Consider the following 22,693-nt stretch of genomic DNA (forward strand, 5'->3'; position numbering starts at 1 on the left):
GCTCAGGGATGCTGCTACCACCCTACATGCACGGGCCAACCCTCCACAAAGGAATTTTTCTGGCCCCAAATGTCAATGATGCTAGGAACAAGAAATTGTGATCTAAAATATCACCTTCTGGGAACTTCCCTGATGGGCCGGTGGTTAAGAATCTGCCTTCCTACACAGGAGACATGAGTTCAATTCCTGGTTGGGGAACTAAGATCCATCATGTTGTGGGGCAACTAAGACCTTGCACCCCAACTAGAGAGCCTGTGTGCTGCAACCACAGAGCCCCGTGCCACAAGCACAGAGCCCTGTGCCACCGCCACAGAGCCCCATGCCACGCCACAGAGCCCCGTGCCACCACCAGAGAGAAGCCCATGTGCTGCAGTGGAGACCCAATGCAGCCAAAAATAGATATTTTAAAAAATAATTAAATTTTTAAAAATTAAAAGTAAAATATTATCTTCTGTTAAACTAAAATAAAGAACTTTATTCTCAAACATATGAAGTAAAAGAGTCCAATTTAAGCTGTAAAATAATTCAAGTATCTTTCAACCATTACTTTTTCATGAATATGAAAACTGTGTTTTTCAAGTTATTTAACGTTGTACACGTGTCAAGTGTTTGACACACACGTGTCAAAACGAATGTTTAAAGGAAATATCTCCAGAAATAACTAACATCACTCTCATTTCTAGGACTATATTAGGCATATTACTTATTTTAATATCATTTAACATTAACATTACCGTAAAAATAAAATTCTCATTTAGAGACATTAGAATAAGTAAATATCTGCCCAAGGTTACATTGCTAGGAAAGGCATAGCTGAAATTTGAACCCACATTATCTCTAAACCCATGGTGTTTCCATTTAAATGCATTAAATTTCAATTTCAAATGAGAGGCAGATCAAAATTAAACAGATCCCAAGTTTCATTTTCCACTGAGTCAAATATGTCACTCTAGAAAGTAAACAGCAAAATGAAAAGGCACCTACTTAGCAATTATGTACTAAGAAAAGAGACCAACGTTTTAAAGGATAACCTATAGTTAATATTTTTTCTTATCACAAGTAGAATAAAGTAGTTTTTTAATAAAGTTATATGCCAAAATCATTAGAGACACTCTTGCTCTGATTATACCATAAAATTACAGATACTAACATCAAAGACTAAATGCTTTACTGGCCAGAAGCTTATTCGGGACAAATTGCTAACATGACCCACCTAGTCATCCCTCCATAATAATATTAGATTCCAGAATACAGTCAATCGAAGAACACGTTCCTATGTCACGAATAGACTCTGTTACTTTCATCTCAGCACTTAAGGGCTTATCACGAGTCTTTGTGTTGAGAGACAGAAGGGTTCTTACCCTGTTAAAGCCGTGTTCACGAGAGTCGTCAACTTCCCCATTACTGGTTACCGGGATTTCTGCTGCTGAACTTTTCGGAGATTCTTGAGCCATGGTAGACTCCTAAAAAAATGAGGAAAGAGACAGTCATAAGTAACACCAAATCACAAAAGGCAAATATTCAAAAGACTATATTTGTGTTTATAGCACATGAAAGCCACCATTTATAGGCTACCTAATCCTTATCTGGAGAAGGCAGCGGCCCCCACTCCAGTGCTCCTGCCGGGAAAATCCCACGGACGGGGGAGCCTGGGGGGCTGCAGTCCACGGGGTCGCTACGAGTCGGACACGACTGAGTGACTTCACTTTCACTTTTCACTTTCATGCACTGGAGAAGGAAATGGCAACCCACTCCAGTGTTCTTGCCTGGAGAATCCCATCGACAGAGGAGCCTGGTGGGCTACCGGCCACAGCGTCACAAGAATCAGACACAACTGAAGCGACTTAGTACGCTAGCACAAACAAATTTAACCAATACTTAGTGAAACTTGTTATGTGCAAGGCACTCTACTAGACTCTACAGAATATAAAAAACAAGTAAGGCAGTCACTGCTCTAGGGAAAAGAACTGCTGATTTCGTGTGGGAGACTGACTGGACTCTTCAGTAAACACCTAGGACAGTTAAGTATCTGTCCCTTTTTCTTGAGGATCCTCTAAAACTTTTGGAATAGCTATAGATTACGTAAATCGTAGGGTCTTCCTAGGCCAGATTTCTATTTCTTGGCCACTCTAGAAATGTTCTACTTTCAACAGATCCTCTTTTAATTACACTTCTACTCCTTATACAAACCTCTTTCTTTACCATGACAAATTTCATATTAATACATAATAGTGTTTCTAATGTCTGACACAAAACTGACTAGACTATCTCTGTATCTTTGTATCCCCAGGGCAACAGAACACAGATCTAAGCAAATCAATACATTCCCTCAGGTCAGGCCCCTGAGGACACAGACATCAGAGCCATCAGACTGGCCCAGGGTCCGACAAGCAAGAGGTTCTTAACAAACGCTTACTGAGTCAAAAGGACATGAGTTACATCAAAAGTCTGATTCACGGTTATGAAGGTGTTAGACTGATCATTATACACTCAGGCTCCACACTCACTCCTCTGTCCCACCCACGGAGCATGGAGCCATATGTTCGTTACTTCTTATGAATGTCACTGCAGGAAGACAAACTAACGGGAAACGTCTGAAGTAACAAAACCAAAAAAAAAAAAAAAAAAGTGAATTATCAAGTACCTCAAAATCAGTGTACTTTAATTACTTGGTGACAGTTTTATTAAAAGACTAAAATGTCAAATTGAAATCCTAATTGGTTAAGCCAATGAAAAAAGAACTTTCAAAATAATGTCAAATCCTATTAATATCACTTAAAATATTTCTCAGAAAACTTATTTTCTTGCATTCTTAAAATATCTTATAAAAAATACTGGCTTAAAAAAATGCCATATTTCAGAGTCTATCATACCACAGGCTTGAAACTAGTGACGGAATTAATAAACTGAACATCTCATGTAAGCCTTGATAATTGAAAAAAAGAAATTTCAGAGAGAAGATTTCAAAAAGTTGAAGGGGGGAAAACAAAACATTCCTCTGCTTTAGACTGGACTCTGGGAAAGTCTCTGAGCGCCTGAGGCTTACTGTAGACTCCTCCCCGAGGGTGAGTGAGGGCAGGAAGGCCCCCAGAGCTGCAGTGCTGCTATGCCCTAAGGCTCGGCCCACCCTACACAGAGCTCTTTAAGCTGTTCCAAATTAAGGCAACAGGACCAGGCCTTTGAGCTCCCACATCCATACCCGACTGTTAGATGCAAGCTATCCGCTAGATAGGGGTATAATTGTGGACGACGCTGCTCTCTTTCGCAGAGGCAATTCCTGGAGAGACTCAGCTATGAGCCCTCAGCAGGCACCACTCTTGGAAGGAGGGCCCTGGTCCTAAAGCAGGTAACTGAGTCCCTCATCATAGCATCCAATGTATCTTCCTTATGATTATTCTAAAGTAGTATCTACTTTAAAAGGATTTGAAATGTCTTATTTAAATTATATCTGGCTACCTTTATCCATGTATGAAGGCTGGCGTGCTGCAGTCCATGGGGTTGCGAAGAGTCAGACACGATGGACTGACTGAACTGAACACATGTATTTACGGACGTTCACTGATCTCCAATAAGAGAAACTGCCTCTTTCACAGTCCCCAGTTAAGAGGTGGCCACTGATTGAGCCAAAGAATCCTTGACACAAGGCCTTGCAATCACAGGCGTGACAACAGGGCCTGGTTAGAAAATTACTGCCAATACAGAAAAGAGGAATTTCCAGAGGCAATCAAACTATTTCTGAAGCTCTGAACTGGGGATACTGAGTGAATCAACCAACTAGGGTACTGGGAAGACAAATGAAAGCACAGTAAGAGTAAAGAGTAGAATTATACTGATGAGAAGTTACAGCTTAAAGATTCACAAACTCTACGTGACAAGTGTTAGCAAACTTTTGAAAGTTTGCTGACAAAGTGTTATCTGTGTCTAGATCTTTTGTTTCCAAATTATGACCTTATAATCATAACCTTGCTTTTATATTCTTTTTTTACTGTGGTAAAAAACACATAACATAAAATTTACCCTTTTAACCATTTCTAAATGTATAGTTCAGCAGGGTTACATATATTTACACTGCTGTGCAATCCATCTCCAGAATTTTTCCATGTTGCAGAACTGAAACTTTATACCCATTGAACAATGACTCCATTTCCATCGTCCTCCGACTCCCCTCAGCCCCTGGTGAGCATCATTCTACTTTCTATGAGCTTGACTGCTCTAGACACCTCACATCAGTGCAGTCATACAGTATTTGAGTTTTTGTGACTGGCTTCCTTCTTTACATGATGTCTTCAAAATTCATCCATACTGGACATGTGTCAGTCTCCCTTCTTCTTAAGGCTGAATAATAATCGGCTGCAATACTGTTGTTAAGTTGCTAAGTTGTGTTTGTCTCTTTGCAAGCTCATGGACTGCAGCACGCCAGGTTTCCCTGTCCTCCACTATTTATCTCCCAGAGTTTGCTCAAGTTGATGTCCACTGCATGTATATACCACATTTATTCAGTTCACCGATGGACATTTAGGTTGCTTCCATTTCTTGGCTATTATGAATAGTGCCGCTATTGCTGTATGAACATGGGTTTGGATGTATCTCTTCAAGATCTTGCTTTCAATTCTTTCGGAAACATACTCCAAAGTGGGACTGCTAGACTACATGGTAATTCAGAAACACAGCAAGACCCTACGGTCCTTGTCCCTCTGTCCCATGTCCTTTGCCTGCCTTTTGTCTGTGGAAAACTTTAGCTGAAGAATAAGCTTAATCAAATAAATGAGAAATGCAGAAACAAAGGAGAACAGTCAAAAGAGAAAAATAATAATAATGTGGTCATTAAGCATAGTCAAGGACTCTTCGTTCCTTCTCAAGACTACAGACGATATCCTGAGCCATACTGTGTGAGCTGTCTTATAGATACTGAAATCCCAGGTGAAAGAAGCTAGCTATATGATGACCAGACTGTACTCATGACATAAGCTGCCACAATTCTGAGAACTGGCCTCAAGAAATGAGAACAAATGGACCTTGGAACTGAAGATTAACTGTACCTAAAACAATCACGATGTCACTGGTCAGACCACTGATGGCCAATCTGAAGATGAGGGCCAGAGATGACTGCGTTCTTTCTGCATGAAGCTCCCCCTCCACTCACTTCTGTCTACAAAAGCTCTTGCCCCACTGATTGCCAGTAGAGGGGAATCAGCCTTTGGACAGATGTCCATCCTCCCAGCCAGTTGCCAGCATCTGAATTAAAGCAAACTTTCCTTTTCACCAACCTAGGCTGTTTATTGACTTTTCAGTAGCAAGCAGCCAGACCCCAAACTCTTCTGGTAACAAGTTTATTTTTAATGTTTTTAGGAAACACTATTCTATTTTCCATTAACAATTTCACCATTTTATATTCCTACCACTAGTGCATAAAGGTTCTAGTTTCTTCACATCCTCACCAATAACTGTTATTTACAATTTTAAAATAGTAATCATCCTAACAATGAGATATCTCCTCACAGTAGGGGAGATATCTCCTGTGAGGAGATATCACATTGTGGTTCTGATTTGCATTTCCCCAATAGTTTTGCCAAGAAAATGCACTGGTCACAGCAAACACCCTCTTCCAACACAAGAGAAGACTCTACACATGGACATCACCAGATGGTCAACACCGAAATCAGATTGATCATATTCTTTGCAGCCAAAGATGGAGAAGCTCTATACAGTCAACAAAAACAAGACCGGGAGCTGACTGTGGCTCAGATCATGAACTCCTTATTACCAAATTCAGACTCAAATTGAAGAAAGTAGGGAAAACCGCTAGACCATTCAGGTACGACTTAAATCAAATCCCTTATGATTATACAGTGGAAGTGAGAAATAGATTTAAGGGCCTAGATCTGATAGATAGAGTGCCTGATGAACTATGGAATGAGGTTCGTGACACTGTGCAGGAGACAGGGATCAAGACCATCCCCATGGAAAAGAAATGCAAAAAAGCAAAATGGCTGTCTGGGGAGGCCTTACAAATAGCTGTGAAAAGAAGAGAGGCGAAAAGCAAAGAAGAAAAGGAAAGATATAAGCATCTGAATGCAGAGTTCCAGAGAATAGCAAGAAGAGATAAGAAAGCCTTCTTCAGCGATCAATGCAAAGAAACAGAGGGAAACAACAGAATGGGAAAGACTGAGATCTCTTTAAGAAAATTAGAGATACCAAGGGAACATTTCATGCAAAGATGGGCTCGATAAAGGACAGAAATGATATGGACCTAACAGAAGCAGAAGATATTAAGAAGAGGTGGCAAGAATACACAGAAGAACTGTACAAAAAAGATCTTCATGACCCAGATAATCCTGATGGTGTGATCACTCATCTAGAGCCAGACATTCTGGAATGTGAAGTCAAGTAGGCCTTAGAAAGCATCACTATGAACAAAGCTAGTGGAGGTGATGGCATTCTAGTTGAGCTATTTCAAATCCTAAAAGATGATGCTGTGAAAGTGCTGCACTCAATATGCCAGCAAATTTGGAAAACTCAGCAGTGGCCACAGGACTAGAAAAGGTCAGTTTTCATTCCAATCCCAAAGAAAGGCAATGCCAAAGAATGTTCAAACTACCGCACAGTTGCACTCATCTCACATGCTAGTAAAGTAATGCTCAAAATTCTCCAAGCCAGGCTTCATCAGTACGTGAACCATGAACTCCTTGACGTTCAAGCTGGTTTTAGAAAAGGCAGAGGAACCAGAGATCAAATTGTCAACAACCGCTGGATCATGGAAAAAGCAAGAGAGTTCCAGAAAAACATCTATTTCTGCTTTATTGACTATGCCAAAGCCTTTGACTGTGTGGATCACAATAAACTGTGGAACATTCTGAAAGAGATGGGAATACCAGACCCACCTGACCTGCCTCTTGAGAAATCTGTATGCAGGTCAGGAAGCAACAGTTAGAACTGGACATGGAACAATAGACTGGTTCCAAACAGGAAAAGGAGTACGTCAAGGCTGTATATTGTCACCCTGCTTATTTAACTTCTATGCAGAGTACATCATGAGAAATGCTGGGCTGAAAGAAGCACAAGCTGGAATCAAGATTGCTGGGAGAAATATCAATAACCTCAGATATGCAGATGACACCACCCTTACGGCAGAAAGTGAAGAGGAACTAAAAAGCCTCTTGATGAAAGTGAAAGCGGAGAGTGAAAAAGTTGACTTAAAGCTCAACATTCAGAAAACGAAGATCATGGCATCTGGTCCCATCACTTCATGGCAAATAGATGGGGAAACAGTGGAAACAGTGTTAGAGTTTTTTTGGCGGGGCTCCAAAATCACTGAAGATGGTGATTGCAGCCATGAAATTAAAAGACGCTTACTCCTTGGAAGAAAAGTGATGAGCAACCTAGATAGTATATTCAAAAGCAGAGACATTACTTTGCCAACTAAGGTCCATGTAGTCAAGGCTATGGTTTTTCCAGTAGTCATGTATGGACGTGAGAGTTGGACTGTGAAGAAGGCTGAGCACCGAAGAATTGATGCTTTTGAATTGTGGGGTTGGAGAAGACTCTTGAGAGTCCCCTGGACTGCAAGGAGATCCAACCAGTCCATTCTGAAGGAGATCAGCCCTAGGTGTTCATTGGTAGGACTTATGTTGAAGCTGAAACTCCAATACTTTGGCCAGCTGATACAAAGAGCTGACTCATGTGAAAAGACCCTGATGCTGGGAAAGATTGAGGGCAGGAGGAGAAGGGGACGAGAGGATGAGATGGCTGGATGGCATCATGGACTCGATGGACCTGAGTCTGAGTGAACTCCAGGAACTGGTGATGGACAGGGAGGCCTGGCGTGCTGTGGTTCATGGGGTCGCAAAGAGTCAGAAATGACTGAGCGACTGAACTGAATGATTAGTGATGTTGAACACTTTTTCTCATGTTCGCTGGCGATTTATGTATCATCTTTGAAGAAATGTCTGTTCAAGTCTTTAGTCCATATTTTAATTGGGTTATTTGTGTTTTACTTCTTGACTTCTAGGAGTTTTTTTTTTACATATTCTGGATATTAACTTCAAAAGATGTATAATTTGTAAATATTTTCTCTCAATTCTGTAGGCTACCTTTTTACTCTGTTGATTGTGTATAAACGTTTTGATGTATAATAATTATTTGATATATAAGAAGGTTTTAGTTTAGATGTAGTTCAATTTGTCCATTTTTGCTTTTGTTGCTAGTGCTTTTGATGTCATGTTCAGGAAATCTTTGCCAAATCTACTATCATAAGCACTTCCTCTCAGGTTTACAGTTACAGGCCTTACACTTAGGTCTCTGATACATTTGGGGGCTGATTTTGTGTATGGTATAAGATAGGGTCCAGCCTGCATGTTGATATCCAGTTTTCCCAGCACCATTTGTTAAAGAGGCTTTCCCTTTTCCCTGGAAGGGTCTCATCATCTTGGATACTTTTGAGAGCCCTATTTTCTTCACTGCCACTGCACCCTTACAATATATCCAGATTATCTGAGGCTATTGGAGTTAAGTTTTTACTTCTTGCAAATAAGAGATACAAAGATACTAACCTCATAGCTCAGTTGGTAAAGAATCTGCCTGCAATGCAGGAGACCTGGGTTTGATCCCTGGGTGGGGAAGATCCCCTGGAGAAGGAAACGGCAACCCACTCCAGTATTCTTGTCTGGAGAATCCCATGGACAGAGGAGCCTGGCAGGCTATATAGTCCATGGGGTTTTAAGAGTCGGATACGACTGAGTGACTAAACCAACACAGATACTAACTAGATACTTTGATCTCTAATCCAACCAGAAAGACTAAGGTTTGTTATCTACATAATTATCACTCTTCCAAAAATCATAAGCTATGCTCTTGCTATCTCCCTCCTAACACCAGCTGGTGATTCAACAGGCACTTGCTATCTTCTATGCAACATGCACGGGATAAAACAGAAACAGAAATCAGACCTTAGGCTTCTGAGAACTAGAAGTGCTGGCAAAAAGCAGTTACAATCCAGTGCTGTGAGCACCTGAGGGAAGCACTTAATACGGTAAGCACTCAGAGGGAAAACTTAATCAGGGGTGGATACTTAAGCTGAATCTTGTAGGATGACAGATGGGAACACAGTAAAGGAGAGATTCTAAATAGAAAGAATAACAGGAGCGGAATAGAATCTAGTATATTCCAGAAACCCAAGTAAAGCAATTTAGCTAGAATGGTGATTGTTCATTCATACATTCATGGATTCAACTGAGCTCTCTGATGTGCTGGGCAGGATATCAGATACTTAGGACACAGTGGTGAACCAAACAGAGAAAATGTCCTACCCTCAAAGAGCTTATATCCTAGTTGGGGAAAACAAACAAATAAATACACACATTATGCAGTCCTAAATGCTAATGGGCATGTATATAAACACATTTGTTCGTGAATGTGCTGTTTTAAACAAGGTGGTCAGGGAAAAACTTAAAAGAGGCATCATATTTCTGTAAGACACGAGTAAAGTGAGGGAGTACAGAGCCCCAGGCAGAGGAAACAGTAAACACAAAGACAGGAGGTGGGAACAGGCCCAGCTTCTCCAGGAGCAGGAGGCAGTTTGTGGGCCGGGGAGAACAGAGAAACGTCAGCGAGGCAGCAGGAACACGTGAGAGGGGCAAGGACACGTGAGAGGCGGCAAGGATATGTGAGAGGCAGCAGGAACACGTGAGAGGCGGCAAGGACACGTGAGAGGCAGCAGGCACACGTGAGAGGCAGCAAGGACACGTGAGAGGCGGCAGGACCACGTGAGGTGCTAAAGACACTGGCGAGACTTCCAGATTTATTCCTAGTGAAATGAGAAACCAGCGGAGGGTTCTGAACTTTAGAGTGAAATGATCTGACTTACATTCAAGGACCACTCTTTTCCTGCTGCGGTGCACTAAGCTATAAGTGAGCAAAAGGCAGAAGCAGGGAGAATAATTTTATGGGATAATCTAGGCAAGAGATAATGGTAGCTTGGAGTGGCGTGACAGTGGCTGAGGAGGTAAGAGGTGGTTAGATTCTAGACACAGTCTGAAGGTAGAACAAACTGGAATTCCTTACAGACAGATGTGAGAAATGGGAAAAAGAGAGGTCAAGGACAACTACAAAGGTTTCTGGCCCGAGCAGCTGTAAAAGTGGAACTGCTGTTAATAGAACTAGGCAAGACTCAGGGTGGAGCACAAGGTAGAAAAACCAGAGTTTAGATCAGGACATATTAAGGTTTGTATAGGTAAGGGTACTAGGCTTTTGGGTGTATGAGCTTGAAGTCCAGAAGAACGCTTGAAGCTGGGGTTTAAGAAATTTATAAGTCACTGGTGGTGTAGACGGCATTTGAATTCCTGGACTACATAAGATTACCTAGATCAGGGGTCAGCGAGCATTTTCTATAAAGGGGCAAATGGCAAACACTATAGGCTTTTGTAAGCCTACACAACTACTCAACTTTGCTGTCAACTCTGATGCTGTAGACCAAAGCAGCCAAAGAAAATACGTAAATAACTAGCCATGGATTCGGGACTGGCTCAGTGGTAAAGAATCATGCAGGAGCCACAGGAGACACGGGTGTGATCCCTGGGTTGGGAAGATCCCCTGAAGGAGGAATGGCAACCCGCTCCAGTGTTCTTGCCTGGAGAATCCCACAGACAGAGGAACCTGGCGGGCTGTAGTCCATATGGTCACAGAGAGTCAGACACAGCTGAGGGACTGAACACACACTCGGATCTGGCTTGGCTTTTGATCTAGAAAGTCAATGCAGATAGGAGGGCTGTGCAGACGGAGCTCTAGGACGCCTCAATATCTGGACATGGGAGGAAGTAGCAAAGGAAACTTAGAAGGGACGGCAAGCAAGGTAGGAGGAAAAACCACAACAGGTGGCTTCTAAGAACAGGTAAAAAAGAAGGCAGGTTTGTGTTTCTAGAACTATACTAAACCCCTCCAACCCTGCACAGAAAACAACTGCAAAAGCTGAACACAATTTAAAACGCAATTATTTGAAGGCACTGGAGAGCAAAGAGAAGCTAGTGGAGAGCGCATGCTTGCTTGGAGAAGGGGAGACAGGGAGCTATGCAAGGAAGTTTCCATCTCTTTGGCTTGCAGACAAAAACTAAATCCTATCCATGCTGTGCACCCAGTGGAAAACTAGTCTTTTCAGTTGGGGAAAAGTTAAGCTGACAAAAGTAAAAGGAAGGGGTTAATACTGAAAAAGAAAGGTCCAGAAAGGGGATCTCTAACCCCTCAATGTACCTGCACAGACAAGAAACTGAGTTTGTAATGCAAGCCCAGCCAAGAAAATTAGCAACCAAAACAAAGGAAGTAATACTCACTGGAAAAGAATAAGACCATCTCCGATCTTCGCATCTCAGTGTTCAAAATGCTCAGGATACAACCCAAAATTACCAAATATATAACGAACCAAGAAAATGACACAGGATTCCCAGGAGAAAAGAAAAATAATTTAGTCTGGCTCTGATATGAAGCAGAGACTGGAACTGAAACAGATTCAAATGAAGCTACAGAACCTGCAAATAAGTGAAACATTTTCAGTGAATCAAAAATCTCAGTGAAAAAAATAGGAATTCTCTCAGCACAGTAAAAATGAAGCAAATGGATTCTATTATAGAATTGAAAACCACAATTTTTCAAAGAAAAAAATCACTAGATGGACCTAGCCAAATGAAGATGACATACAAAACAGTAAGTAAAACTAAAGTAAATAAATGTAAATTACCCAAGGTAGAGAGTAGAGCAAAAACAAAGACTAAAAGAAAAGCTTCATGGAACCATAAGACACTATTAAATATTCCAACTTATGTGTAAGTAAACTGCTAGAAGAAAAGGGTACAGAAAAAGTATTTGGAGAACTAATGGCCCAATTTTTTCCAAATCTGATGCAAGACAAAAATTTATAGATGCAAGATATTTAATGAACAACATGCAGAATAAACACAAAGTACATCACAGTCAAACTATTTAAAGATAAAGAGGTAACCTCAAAAGCAGCAAGAGAAAAAAAAATATTACTATCAGAAACAAAATTCCAACAAATGGCTGATTTCTCATCAAAAACTGTAAATGCCAGAAGAGAGTAGAACATTGGTAAAAAGAACACTGTCCACCTAGAACTCTATATCCAGGGAAAATATCAGGAATTACAGAGGGTGCTAAGGGTATTTTCAAACAAAACTAAGAGAATTCATCCCCAGCAGACCAGAACTATACAAAATGCTAAACGAAATTCTCCTGCTGAAGGGAAATAAAACTAGACAGAAAAAAAATGAACGTTCAGAAAAGAATGAGAAAGAAATGAAATGGTAATTACCTGGGTAAACGCAAAAACCATTTTGTTTTTACCGAGTCATCTCAGTTTCTTTATAAACCATATAACTGCTTAAAGCAAATGTGGATAACATCATTTCTGTGGTTTACAACGTATCCAGATGTAACATATATAAAACAAGTATATCAAAAAACAAGAAGGGAGGTAAGGGAAATACTGACTCACTGGAAAAGACCCTGATGCTGGGAAAGGTTGAAGGCAGAAGGAGAAGAGGGCAACAGAGGATAAGATGGTTCGACGGCATCATTGATTCAATGGAAATGAACTTGGGCAAACTTTGGGAGATGGTGAGGGACAGGGAAGCCTGGCGTGCTGCAGTCCATGGGGTCACGTGACTTAAGGATTGAACAACAAAAGGGAAATACAGACCTAAAAGGTCACGAAATTTCTGTTTTAAGAGAAAAGCAGTACATTATTAATTGTAAGTGAAATATGAAAAGTTTAATATGTGCACTATAATCATTATCGCAAGCCCTGTCACGAGGCTTGCAGGATCTTAGTTCCCTGACCAAGACTGAACCCAGACCGCTGGCAGTGAAAGCACAGCGCTCTAATCGCTGGACCACCAGGGAAGCCCCTGAATATATGTGTGTGTATACATAGTTTTAATGACCCTACAAGAGATGCACTTTAAAGACAAAGGTATAAATAGTACTGATTGAAAATAAATAGATGAACAAAGATATACCATACAAAGAGTAGGCATAAGAAATTTGGCACAGTTTTATTATTAATAATATCTGATAAAATAGTTTTTTTTTAAGTATTACCAGAGATAAAGAGGGTAGTATCATTCTGATATTTCATAATGATAAAATGATCAATTCATTAGGAATACAAAACAATCACAAATGTGTTATGTTGGTTGCAATAACAGAGCTTCAAAATAAATGAAACAAAGATTGACAGAATTAAAAGAAGAAACAGAATTCCACACAGTTGGAGACTTTACCATCCCTCTTATAGCAACTGACAGAACTAGACAAAGAAAACCAGCATAAACACAGAAGATCTGAACACCATCAACCACTCATACTTATAGAATAGGAAACAATAATGGCAGAATATATTATTTTCATGTGAACATGCTGTGTTCAGCAAAACAGATCAATTTTAGGCCATAAAACATAACCCAATAAATTTAAAAGACTGAAACCATATAAAGAATGTTCTATGACCACAGAGAAATTTAATTACAATCAACTCACACAAGACATGCAGGGACCTCCCTCAAAATTGGAAACTAAACAACATATCTAAAACATTAAATATGAAAACAAAGAAATCACAAGAGAAAGAAAATATTTTTTAACTAAATGAAAATGAAAATGCAGGGGAGGAGGGGGAAAAAAAAGGAAGAAAATGAAAATGCACCACAGCAGTATTTGCGGGATGCACCTAAGGAAGCATCGCTGAGAGCAATCTATAGCTTTAAATGCTTACATCTGAATAGATCTTAAACCAACAATCTAAGATTGCACCTTAAGAAAACAGAAAACGAGCAAATTAAAAAGTAAGATGTAGGTAGGAAATAATAAAGACCAAAAATCATGGAAATAGATAGCAGATAGTAGAAAACCTGGCTCCTATACTTGATAAAGCTTAAGTTCATGAAAAAGTAGATGAACTGTTGCAGATAAAAGAAGACAAGAGAAAAGACAGCTAAATATGATATATATTATAGACTGGATCACAAAACAGGAAAAAAAAATAGCTGTAAAGGATATTATTGGAACAACTGTGGATTAAATAATAGTACTATATCAATTTCCTTAACAATTTTCTTAATTTTGATAAAAGTACTTAGATTATATAAGAGAAAGTCCTTGTTCTTAGGAACAAATGGACATATGTCTGCAAACCACTCTCAAATGAGAAGTGGTTTCTTCTGTTCTCTTCAAAAGAGAAGAAACTCTGTATTTAAAGAGAAAATGTTAAAGTAAATAGGACAAAACAATGGTGATCTGGGTAAAGAGTTTAATTTTTCTGTATGAAATTTTATCAAAATTAGGTTTTAAAAATAAAAATGACAAGGAGGCTAGCAAAGTATGTAGGAGACTATCATGATGGACTTTATAAATGCTAGACCAAGAACTGTGAACTTCTAAAAGAGATATGAAGAAGTAGAAAAATCTGATCAATTTATTTAGTGAACAGCCTGACAGGAAGTTAAAGAAGGAATGACTAGAAGTAGAAAAACCATTCAGGAAGCATTTTACAGTGTGAGTAAGAAATAATAAAGATCTAAATTAAGGCTGTGGGAATAGAAAAAGGTGAATTCTTTTTTGAGAATTCTTTAGGAGGTAACGTAAGAGCCTTACAGAGTGACTAGATTGTGGGGTTCAAGAGTAGAGGAGAAATGTAGGGTAACCCAGGCCTTCTCCCTGCTCCCTACCCAATTTTTGGCTTGGGCACTGAGAAAGACAAACATGTCACTCACCAAAGGGTACAGCAAAGTCCCGAGAGGCACAGAATGTTTCATTCAAAATGCAATGAGAACTACTGCTATAAGCATGCACTAGACTCTTCAAGCAAACATAAAATTTCAGTATTAGGAAAGATCCACAAGTCATTTGTGTCTGATTCTTTGGGACCCCGTGGACTATAGCCCACCAGGCCCCTCTGTCCATGGAATTCTCCATGCAAGAATACTGGAGTGGGTAGCCAATTCCTTTCTCCAGGGGGTCTTTCTGAACCTGGAAAAGAACCCGGGTCAGGCGGATTCTTTAACCATCTGAGTCACCGGGACAGCCTTGTCATTCAGTTTAATTTGTCATGCAGATTAAGACCACAGATCAGAATACTACTAACACCCATTAGAATGGCCAAATTTAGAAAGACTGACAAAATTAAGTGTTAGCAAGTATGTAGGTTCTCATACATTGCTGGTGCAACTAAAATTTGGTAAAATCACTTTGAAAACTTTCTGGCAATACTATTAAACATGTGCCTATTCTACAACCCAGAAATTCTCCTCCTAGGAAACATACCCGTGAAATATGGTGCATCTGTCCATCATAAAACAAGTACAAGACTATTCACAGCAGCTTTACCCATAAGACAGCTGAAAACCGGAGACAACTCAATGTCCATCAACAGCAGAACAGAGAAAGAAGCTGCAGTGTAATCAAACAATGGAACGCTACAGTAGTGCAGCAATAAAACAGAACAGCAATAAAACAGAACTGCTGCTATTAAAACAGAAAATTCTTACAGACCATGTTGAGCCACCGAAGCCAGACCCAACGAGTATCTACTATATGATTCAATTCAAGAAGAAAGCCAGTAAGGTATGATGACGGTAGGCAGAACAGCAGTTATCTTGGGGTGGGGACTTCTGCTTTTGTTTCTGCATGTAAGGAGCTTGGAAATCACCATCTCATTCTAACAAGTACACTGAACACACTAAAAAATCAACAAGTCTTCTTGGATTCATAAAAGAGGGGAGGATACAGAGCACACAGTTACTCCCAAAACTGGACAGAGGCAAATGCAAAGAGTCACAGCTTACTAAAACAAAAACCAGTGGAAACCACCTCAGTAACCAACGTTGTGGCAGGAAAATCTGAACTGTAATCAATGAGTTGCTGGAGGCTCAGCGTGGACAACTCTTGAGAGTTAAAGACTCCAGAGGAACCCAGTCAAAAGCAAGCACCCACAATGCTTTCAAGAATGGGACCAGGTTACCCCAGTAAATATCACAGAAAAACTCCCTCATTCTTCCAGCAAGTGGTGAGAACTGGAACCACTGTGAAACACACTCAGCAGTCCATCCTTGGCTCCTCTCTTCTGGAGCACAGGCTCGAGGGCATGTGGGCTTCAGCAGTGTGGCTCACAGGCTGAGCTGCTCCACACAACACGTGGAATGTTCTCAGACCAGGGATTGAACCCGAGTCCCATGCACTGGCAGGAGAATTCCTATCCACTGCCCCACCAGGGAGGTCCCTAAGTACTCTATTCTTAACAAAGCTTACCCTCAGGAGAAATGAGAACCTAGCCTGCTTGGGCATAACCAGCAGCTAACAGGGCTGAGCAGGGAAACAGCCACACCCAGTACATTCCAGCTATCCTGTGCCACCTAAGGAAAGGAGAGAAAAACTGAGAAACACTCGAGAAAGTCACAATCCAGAGGCACAGGCTCACTAGAAGACTGACACCTAATCATAGGATATATAACGCTCCCCTCCTCCTACACTTTACGCCCACATTTACAGCAGGTCCTTTTACCTAATACATCATGTCTGATTAACAAGTAGAAATTACAAGGTCTACAAAAGGCAAAAAACACAATTTGAAGTCACAAAGCAAACATCACAATCAGAAATGGCACAGATGTTGGAATTACCAGACCAGGAATTTAAAACAACTATGAGTAATATGGGCTTCCCCGGTGGCTCAGAAGGCTGTAATGGATAAAACAGACAGCATGCTTGAACAGCTGGACAACATAAACAGAGATATATGAATACTAAGAAAGAACCAAAACAGAAATGCTAGAGATAAAAATCACTTATAACAGAAATGAAGAATGCCTTTGATGGGTTTATTGGTAGACTTCACAATGACTTTGGAGTAGGCAAATATTTTCTTAGGAAATGGAAAATATAAACAATAAGAGAAACACTGATAATTTGGACTTCATCAAAATTAAAAATTTCATTTCGAAATGACACCATTTAAAAGATGAAAAGACGAGCTACAGATTGGGAGAAAATAGATCTAAGATATGTATCTGACAAATGACTGGTATTCAAAATAAACTGCTGTGTAGTTGCTCAGTCATGTTGGATTCTTTTGCGACCCCATGGACTGTAGCCCACCAGGCTCCTCTGTTCACGGGATTTCCCAGGCAAGAATACTGGAGTGGGTTGCCATTTCCTTCTTCAGGGGATCTTCCTGGCCCAGGGATTGAACCTGAGTCTCCTGCACTGGCAGGCAGATTCTTTACCACTGAGCCATCAGGGAAGCCTCCTTTAAAAAATATATATGTCTGACTTAAATAAATAAAATTCAATAAGAAGACAAACAACCCAAATAAAATATGGACAGAACTTTAACAGGCACCTCACTAAAGAAAACAAATAAATGCTAAGTGCATGGAAGATGTTTAACATCACTAATCATCAAGGAAATGCAATTTGTCTTCCTTCACAAGAAGACACAAGCATACACTCAATACAACAGCTGAAGTTCAGAAAGGCTGACAATGCAAGTATTGGCTAAAGAGTAGGAACTGGAACTTGCATACACTGCTGGTGGTTTAGCTGCTAAGTTGTGTCCGACTCCTTACGACCCCATGGACTGTAGTCTGCCAGGCTCCTCTGTCCATGGGATTCTGCAGGCAAGAATACTGGAGTGGGTTGCCATTTCCTTCTCCAATACACTGCTGGAGGAAATGTAAAAAACCACTTCACTTAGCAATTTCTTATGAAATTAAACATACACTTGATCATATGACTCAGTCATTCTACACCTAAGCATTTACCAGAAAAATAAAAACAAACGTCCCACAGAGGCTTGTATATGTATATTCATAGCAGGCTTACTTATAAGAGGCCAAAATGAGAAGAAAAAAATGTCCATCAACAGGTTAATGGATAAACAAATTATAGTTTATACTTATAATGGAATATTCCTCAGCAATAAAAAGGAGTGAATTACTGATGTATACAATAACTGTTGTTTAATCTCAACATTCTGAGCCAAAAATCCAGACACAAAAAGAATACATACCAGAACTGCAGAACACAAAATTCTCATTTTTGTGAAGAAGGGCTTCCCAGGTGGCCCAGTGGTAAAGAATCCACTGCCAGCATAGGAGATGCAAGAGATGGGGGTTCAATCTTGGGGCTGGGAAGATCCCCTGGAGAAGGAAAAGGCAACCCACTCTAGTATTTTTGCCTGGAAAACCCCATGGGTAGCGGAGCCTGGAGAGCTACAGTCCACAGAGTCACAAAGAGTCGGACATGACTGAACAGCTGAGCACACACACAGAGCACACAAAACTAATGTATCATGACAGCCCAGCTCTTGCCTGAGGAGGAAGGTGGATACAGGAGGGCTGACTGCAACAGTGCACAAGAAGCTCTGTCTGCATCTGCACTGAGGTTATGGTTTCCCAAATGTATACACTTGTCACAACTCATCCAACTGTACATTTTAAATGAACAGGTTGTATCATATGCAAAATTTACCTCAATAAAGTCAGCTTTTTACAGGGTGAAATTCCATTCTACCACCTCTAATGGGAGAGGATCTGCTCTTCCTGAAAGCCCCAAATCCAGCCCTAGGGAGACCCCACCAGTCTGGTGGTGGCAGGCGCATGGTCCTGAATATAGTGCCCACCTACCAGCAAGGACCGACTTGCGGCTCTACGACCCAGCAGCAAATAAAGTTTACCAGTTTTCCAAAACTGGTCTTCATGACAAAAATAAACTAGGCCAATACCCTCTCACTGTAAAAACGTCACACAATCCTAAGTCTTATTTAGAGACATATAGTCCCTATTTGATCCAGAGTCTGAAATCTCACAAGTATTCTCCTCTAAGTGAACAAAAAAATGGCAGAGCATTTAAAAAAAAAAAAAATCCCTCTGATCCTCAGATTCAGTGTCCCTCATCCTTTTAAAACAGCAACAGAGGCAATGACTGGTTTGCCAAGTCAGACTTTAGCCAAGTACTGAGTCTATACCTTATTCTTCTGCCCAGTCACAGTCCCCTTCTAATATCAGGGAAAGCTTCCACATAAGGCTGGGGAAAGGCAGAACCTGCTTCTTATTATATAAAAGCTCAAAATACCTGATACTCAAGCAAATACCTGCAGCCAGATTACTTGAATTCAATCCCTAGCTCCTCCACATATTATGTAAACTTCCTAAAAAGTCCCAAAGTTCCTAAACTTCTCTTTCCTCATCAGTAAAATGATATTAGTACCTACCTCAGTTGTTGTAAGGATAAAATGAAATATGAAGTATTTAGAAAAGTGTCTGGCATACACTAAGCTCTATGTAAGTCACATTATTATTGTTTGTTCCCAGGCTCTGGGGAACTGCCATGCGACCTCGGCTCTGTGAAGGCACGTGCCCCAGGCCTGAGATCAGAAACTAGTGACAAGAGGAGTGATGAGAACTCACTGAGGGGTGGCAGTAACTGCGGTGAGACCAAGCTGCCACTACAGGGGGCAGTGCCAGTTACCACAGCCAGTACCCACAGTCCTGGCAGTGCCAGCTGCCCAGCCCCGGCAGCACAGTGCCCGCGCTGAAACCGTGCTGAACCGGGATCTGGGGCATACTCCCCGATAGGGATCCTGGATTCTGGCTTCCAACTTCCTTGTAAGTTACCTCAGATCCTCTTAGTAAAGGTCTTTTCTATGTAAGTGACCTGGAATTGGTTTCATCTGCTTGCAACATAAGACACTGAAAGCTGAACTACAAGAAGTGGATAAATGGGAAAAAGTCTTATGATATCTTTGTGAGTGCTTTGAGTATCAATGATAACTATGAAACACTCTAGAAACCTTTCAGAATGCTAGTGAATGAATTACCTATGAAACCTGTTTGATAGCTGCATGGTTCCCTAATTTGCCAGTAATAACTGAATGCTGACCTTTCTTAACTGCCTTCTATCAATATACGCCAGGTGCCATGCTAACAAGCTTATTACCTGAAGTATTTCCTTTAACGTTTACAACTGCCCTGTGAGGAGTTAATGTTAGTCGCTCAGTCGTGACCGACTCTTTGTCACCCTGTGGACTGCAGTCCTCTAGGCCTCTGTCCATGGGGTTCTATAGGCAAGAACACTGGAGTCAGTAGCCATTTCCTTCTCCGGGAGGTGTTCCTGACCCAGGGATTGAACCCAGGTCTCCTGCATTGCAGGCAGATTCTTACCATCTGAGCCACAAGGGAAGCCCATGAGGGAGATAAGATTTTCCCAATTTAACAGATAAGAAAGCTGAGGACTAGGTCGGTTAAAGGATTAAAATAATTTAAATAACATATCCTCTCGCAAATGGAGCCCTACAATGAAAACAATGAGTACTGACTATGTGTCAGGTACTGTTCTATGTGTTTTTCACGTATTAACTGATTTAATTCTAACTGCTCAACGTGCATTATCTCCTTCAAAACCCACAAAACTCTCAAACTTAGGAACCATTATTCTATCTATTTTACAGGTAAGAAAACAGATTAAGAAATCTCTCAATGACATGCAGCTACCAAGTGATGAAATGGGATTCAAATCTGGCACACTGGCTTTGAGAGGCCTTATTTTTAACCTCAACATTACACAGACTCTCAAAGGCGAGTGAAACACATCAATGGGTCATGCCAGCCAATATATATGCTTTCAGACATTTATGAGTCAAATGGACTGTTTCCTTGATGCTGACCACTTGTACTGCTGTTTTCTCTATTTCCGTATCATCCTACACAGTTAGAGTAGCACTTGTCTTAATCTGACCCTTCACTGTCAACAATTCAAGACTGAAGCATCAGCTTCCAATCATATCAGTGGTGCTGCCTTTTGCTAATACCAGAGCCCCAGAGACAGCTGCATCTAGGACTTCCTACTCCTAGTTGTGGGAGGCTGCATAATTAAACTAGCATGTCTGGGAATCAGGGGCTTCCAGACACGGACTAAGCCTGTTATTGCAAATAGTATCAGCTGCCAGAAAATATGCATGTTATTACTGATCCTGATAACTCCATAGTTATTAACTGGGGTCAATTTTAGTACCCATCCCCCCACTCTAAAGACATTTCTGTCTGTTACAGCTGGGGATGGCATGCTGCTGGCATCTTGAAGATACAGGGCAGGAATGTTGCTAGAGGTCCTACAATGCACAGGATAATGTCCCACAATAAAAAACTTTATAGCAAAATATGTCATATTGTTAAGGCTGAAAAACCCTGTAAATAGCCTGATGCTACATACTGCTTCTTTTAATAGCAGAACTTATTGGTCTAATACATACTCACTTTATCAAATTACCTATGACATCTTTCAGAGAAGTAGAACAAATAATCCTAAAATTATATTGAACCAGAATTGCCAGAGCAATCCTAAGGAAAAAAACAAAGCTGGAGGCATAACCTTTCCAGACTTTAGACAATACCACAAAGTCACAGTAATCAAAACAGTGTGGTATTGGAGGGAGTAAAAAAACCAACAAATATATGGATCAATAGAACAGGTACAAAGAGCCCAGAAACAAACCCATACACCTACAGTCAATTTATCTTTAACAAAGGAGGCAAAAATACACAATGGGGAAAAGACAGTCTCTTCAGCAAATGGTACTGGGAAAGCTGGACGGCCTCATGTAAATCAATGAAGTTAAAACACACCCTCACACCATATACAAAAATAAACTGAAAATGGCTTAAAGCAGTGGTCCCCAACCTTTTTGGAACCAGGGACTAATTTCATGGAAGACAATTTCTCCATGGCCCAGGTGTGAGAGGGATGGTTTGGGGATGATTCAAGCACATTACATGGTGCACTTTATTTCTAATCTAAGGACGCTGATCTAACAAGAGGTACTGGTCTTCAGTCTGGAAGCTGGAACCCCTGGCTTAAAGACTTAAAATATAAAACATGACACCATGAAACTCCTAGAAGAAGACACAGGCAAAACATTTTCTGCCATAAATTGTACAGATGATTTTTTAAGTCAGTCTCCCAAGGCAAAAGAAACCAAAGCAAAAACAAACAAATGGGACCTAATCAAAAGAAGCTTTCACACAGCAAAAGAAACTATTAAAAAAAAAGGAAAAGACAATCTATGAACTGGGAGAAAATATTGGCAAATGATGTGACTGATAAGGGCTTAATCTCCAAACTATACAAATAGCTCATACAACTCAATAACCAAGCAAACAAACAACCCAAACAAAAAATGGGGAGATACTTCAGTTCAGTTCAGTCGCTCACTCGTGTCTGACTCTTTGCAACTCCATGAATCACAGCACGCCAGGCTTCCCTGTATCACCATCTCCCGGAATTCACTCAGACTCACGTTTATTGAGTCCATGATGCCATCCAGCCATCTCATCCTCGGTCGTCCCCTTCTCCTCCTGCCCCCAATCCCTCCCAGCATCAGAGTCTTTTCCAAGAAGTCAACTCTTCGCATGAGGTGGCCAGAGTACTGGAGCTTCAGCTTAGCATCATTCCTTCCAAAGAAATCCCAGGGCTGATCTCCTTCAGAATGGACTGGTTGGATCTCCTTGCAGTCCAAGGGACTCTCAAGGAGACACTTAAGTAGACATATTTCCAAAGAAGACACACAGATGGCTAACAGGCACGTGAAAAGATGCTAAACACTGCTAATTACTAGAGAAATGCAAATCAAAACTACACC

The 22,693-nt window shown here is 40.7% G+C and overlaps 1 protein-coding gene across 8 annotated transcripts in view; it reads right to left on the minus strand.

Annotated features, from left to right (window-relative positions):
* ARFIP1 (ADP ribosylation factor interacting protein 1) overlaps positions 1–22,693 on the minus strand; it is a 138,843-nt gene that overhangs the window by 85,159 nt on the left and 30,991 nt on the right. For 7 of the 8 annotated variants that reach the window (XM_040251434.1, XM_040251439.1, XM_040251432.1 and 4 more), the window contains one exon: positions 1,362–1,463. In XM_040251434.1, the coding sequence (XP_040107368.1) occupies positions 1,362–1,454 (93 nt within the window). In that variant the 5' untranslated portion in view covers positions 1,455–1,463. Of the gene's footprint in view, positions 1–1,361; positions 1,464–16,308; positions 16,410–22,693 lie in introns of those variants that run through there. The other variant, XM_040251433.1, reaches the window with a different exon arrangement.

The sequence above is a fragment of the Oryx dammah genome, unplaced genomic scaffold (genome assembly GCF_014754425.2).
Source record: "Oryx dammah isolate SB20612 unplaced genomic scaffold, SCBI_Odam_1.1 HiC_scaffold_12, whole genome shotgun sequence".
Taxonomy (NCBI): domain Eukaryota; kingdom Metazoa; phylum Chordata; class Mammalia; order Artiodactyla; family Bovidae; genus Oryx; species Oryx dammah.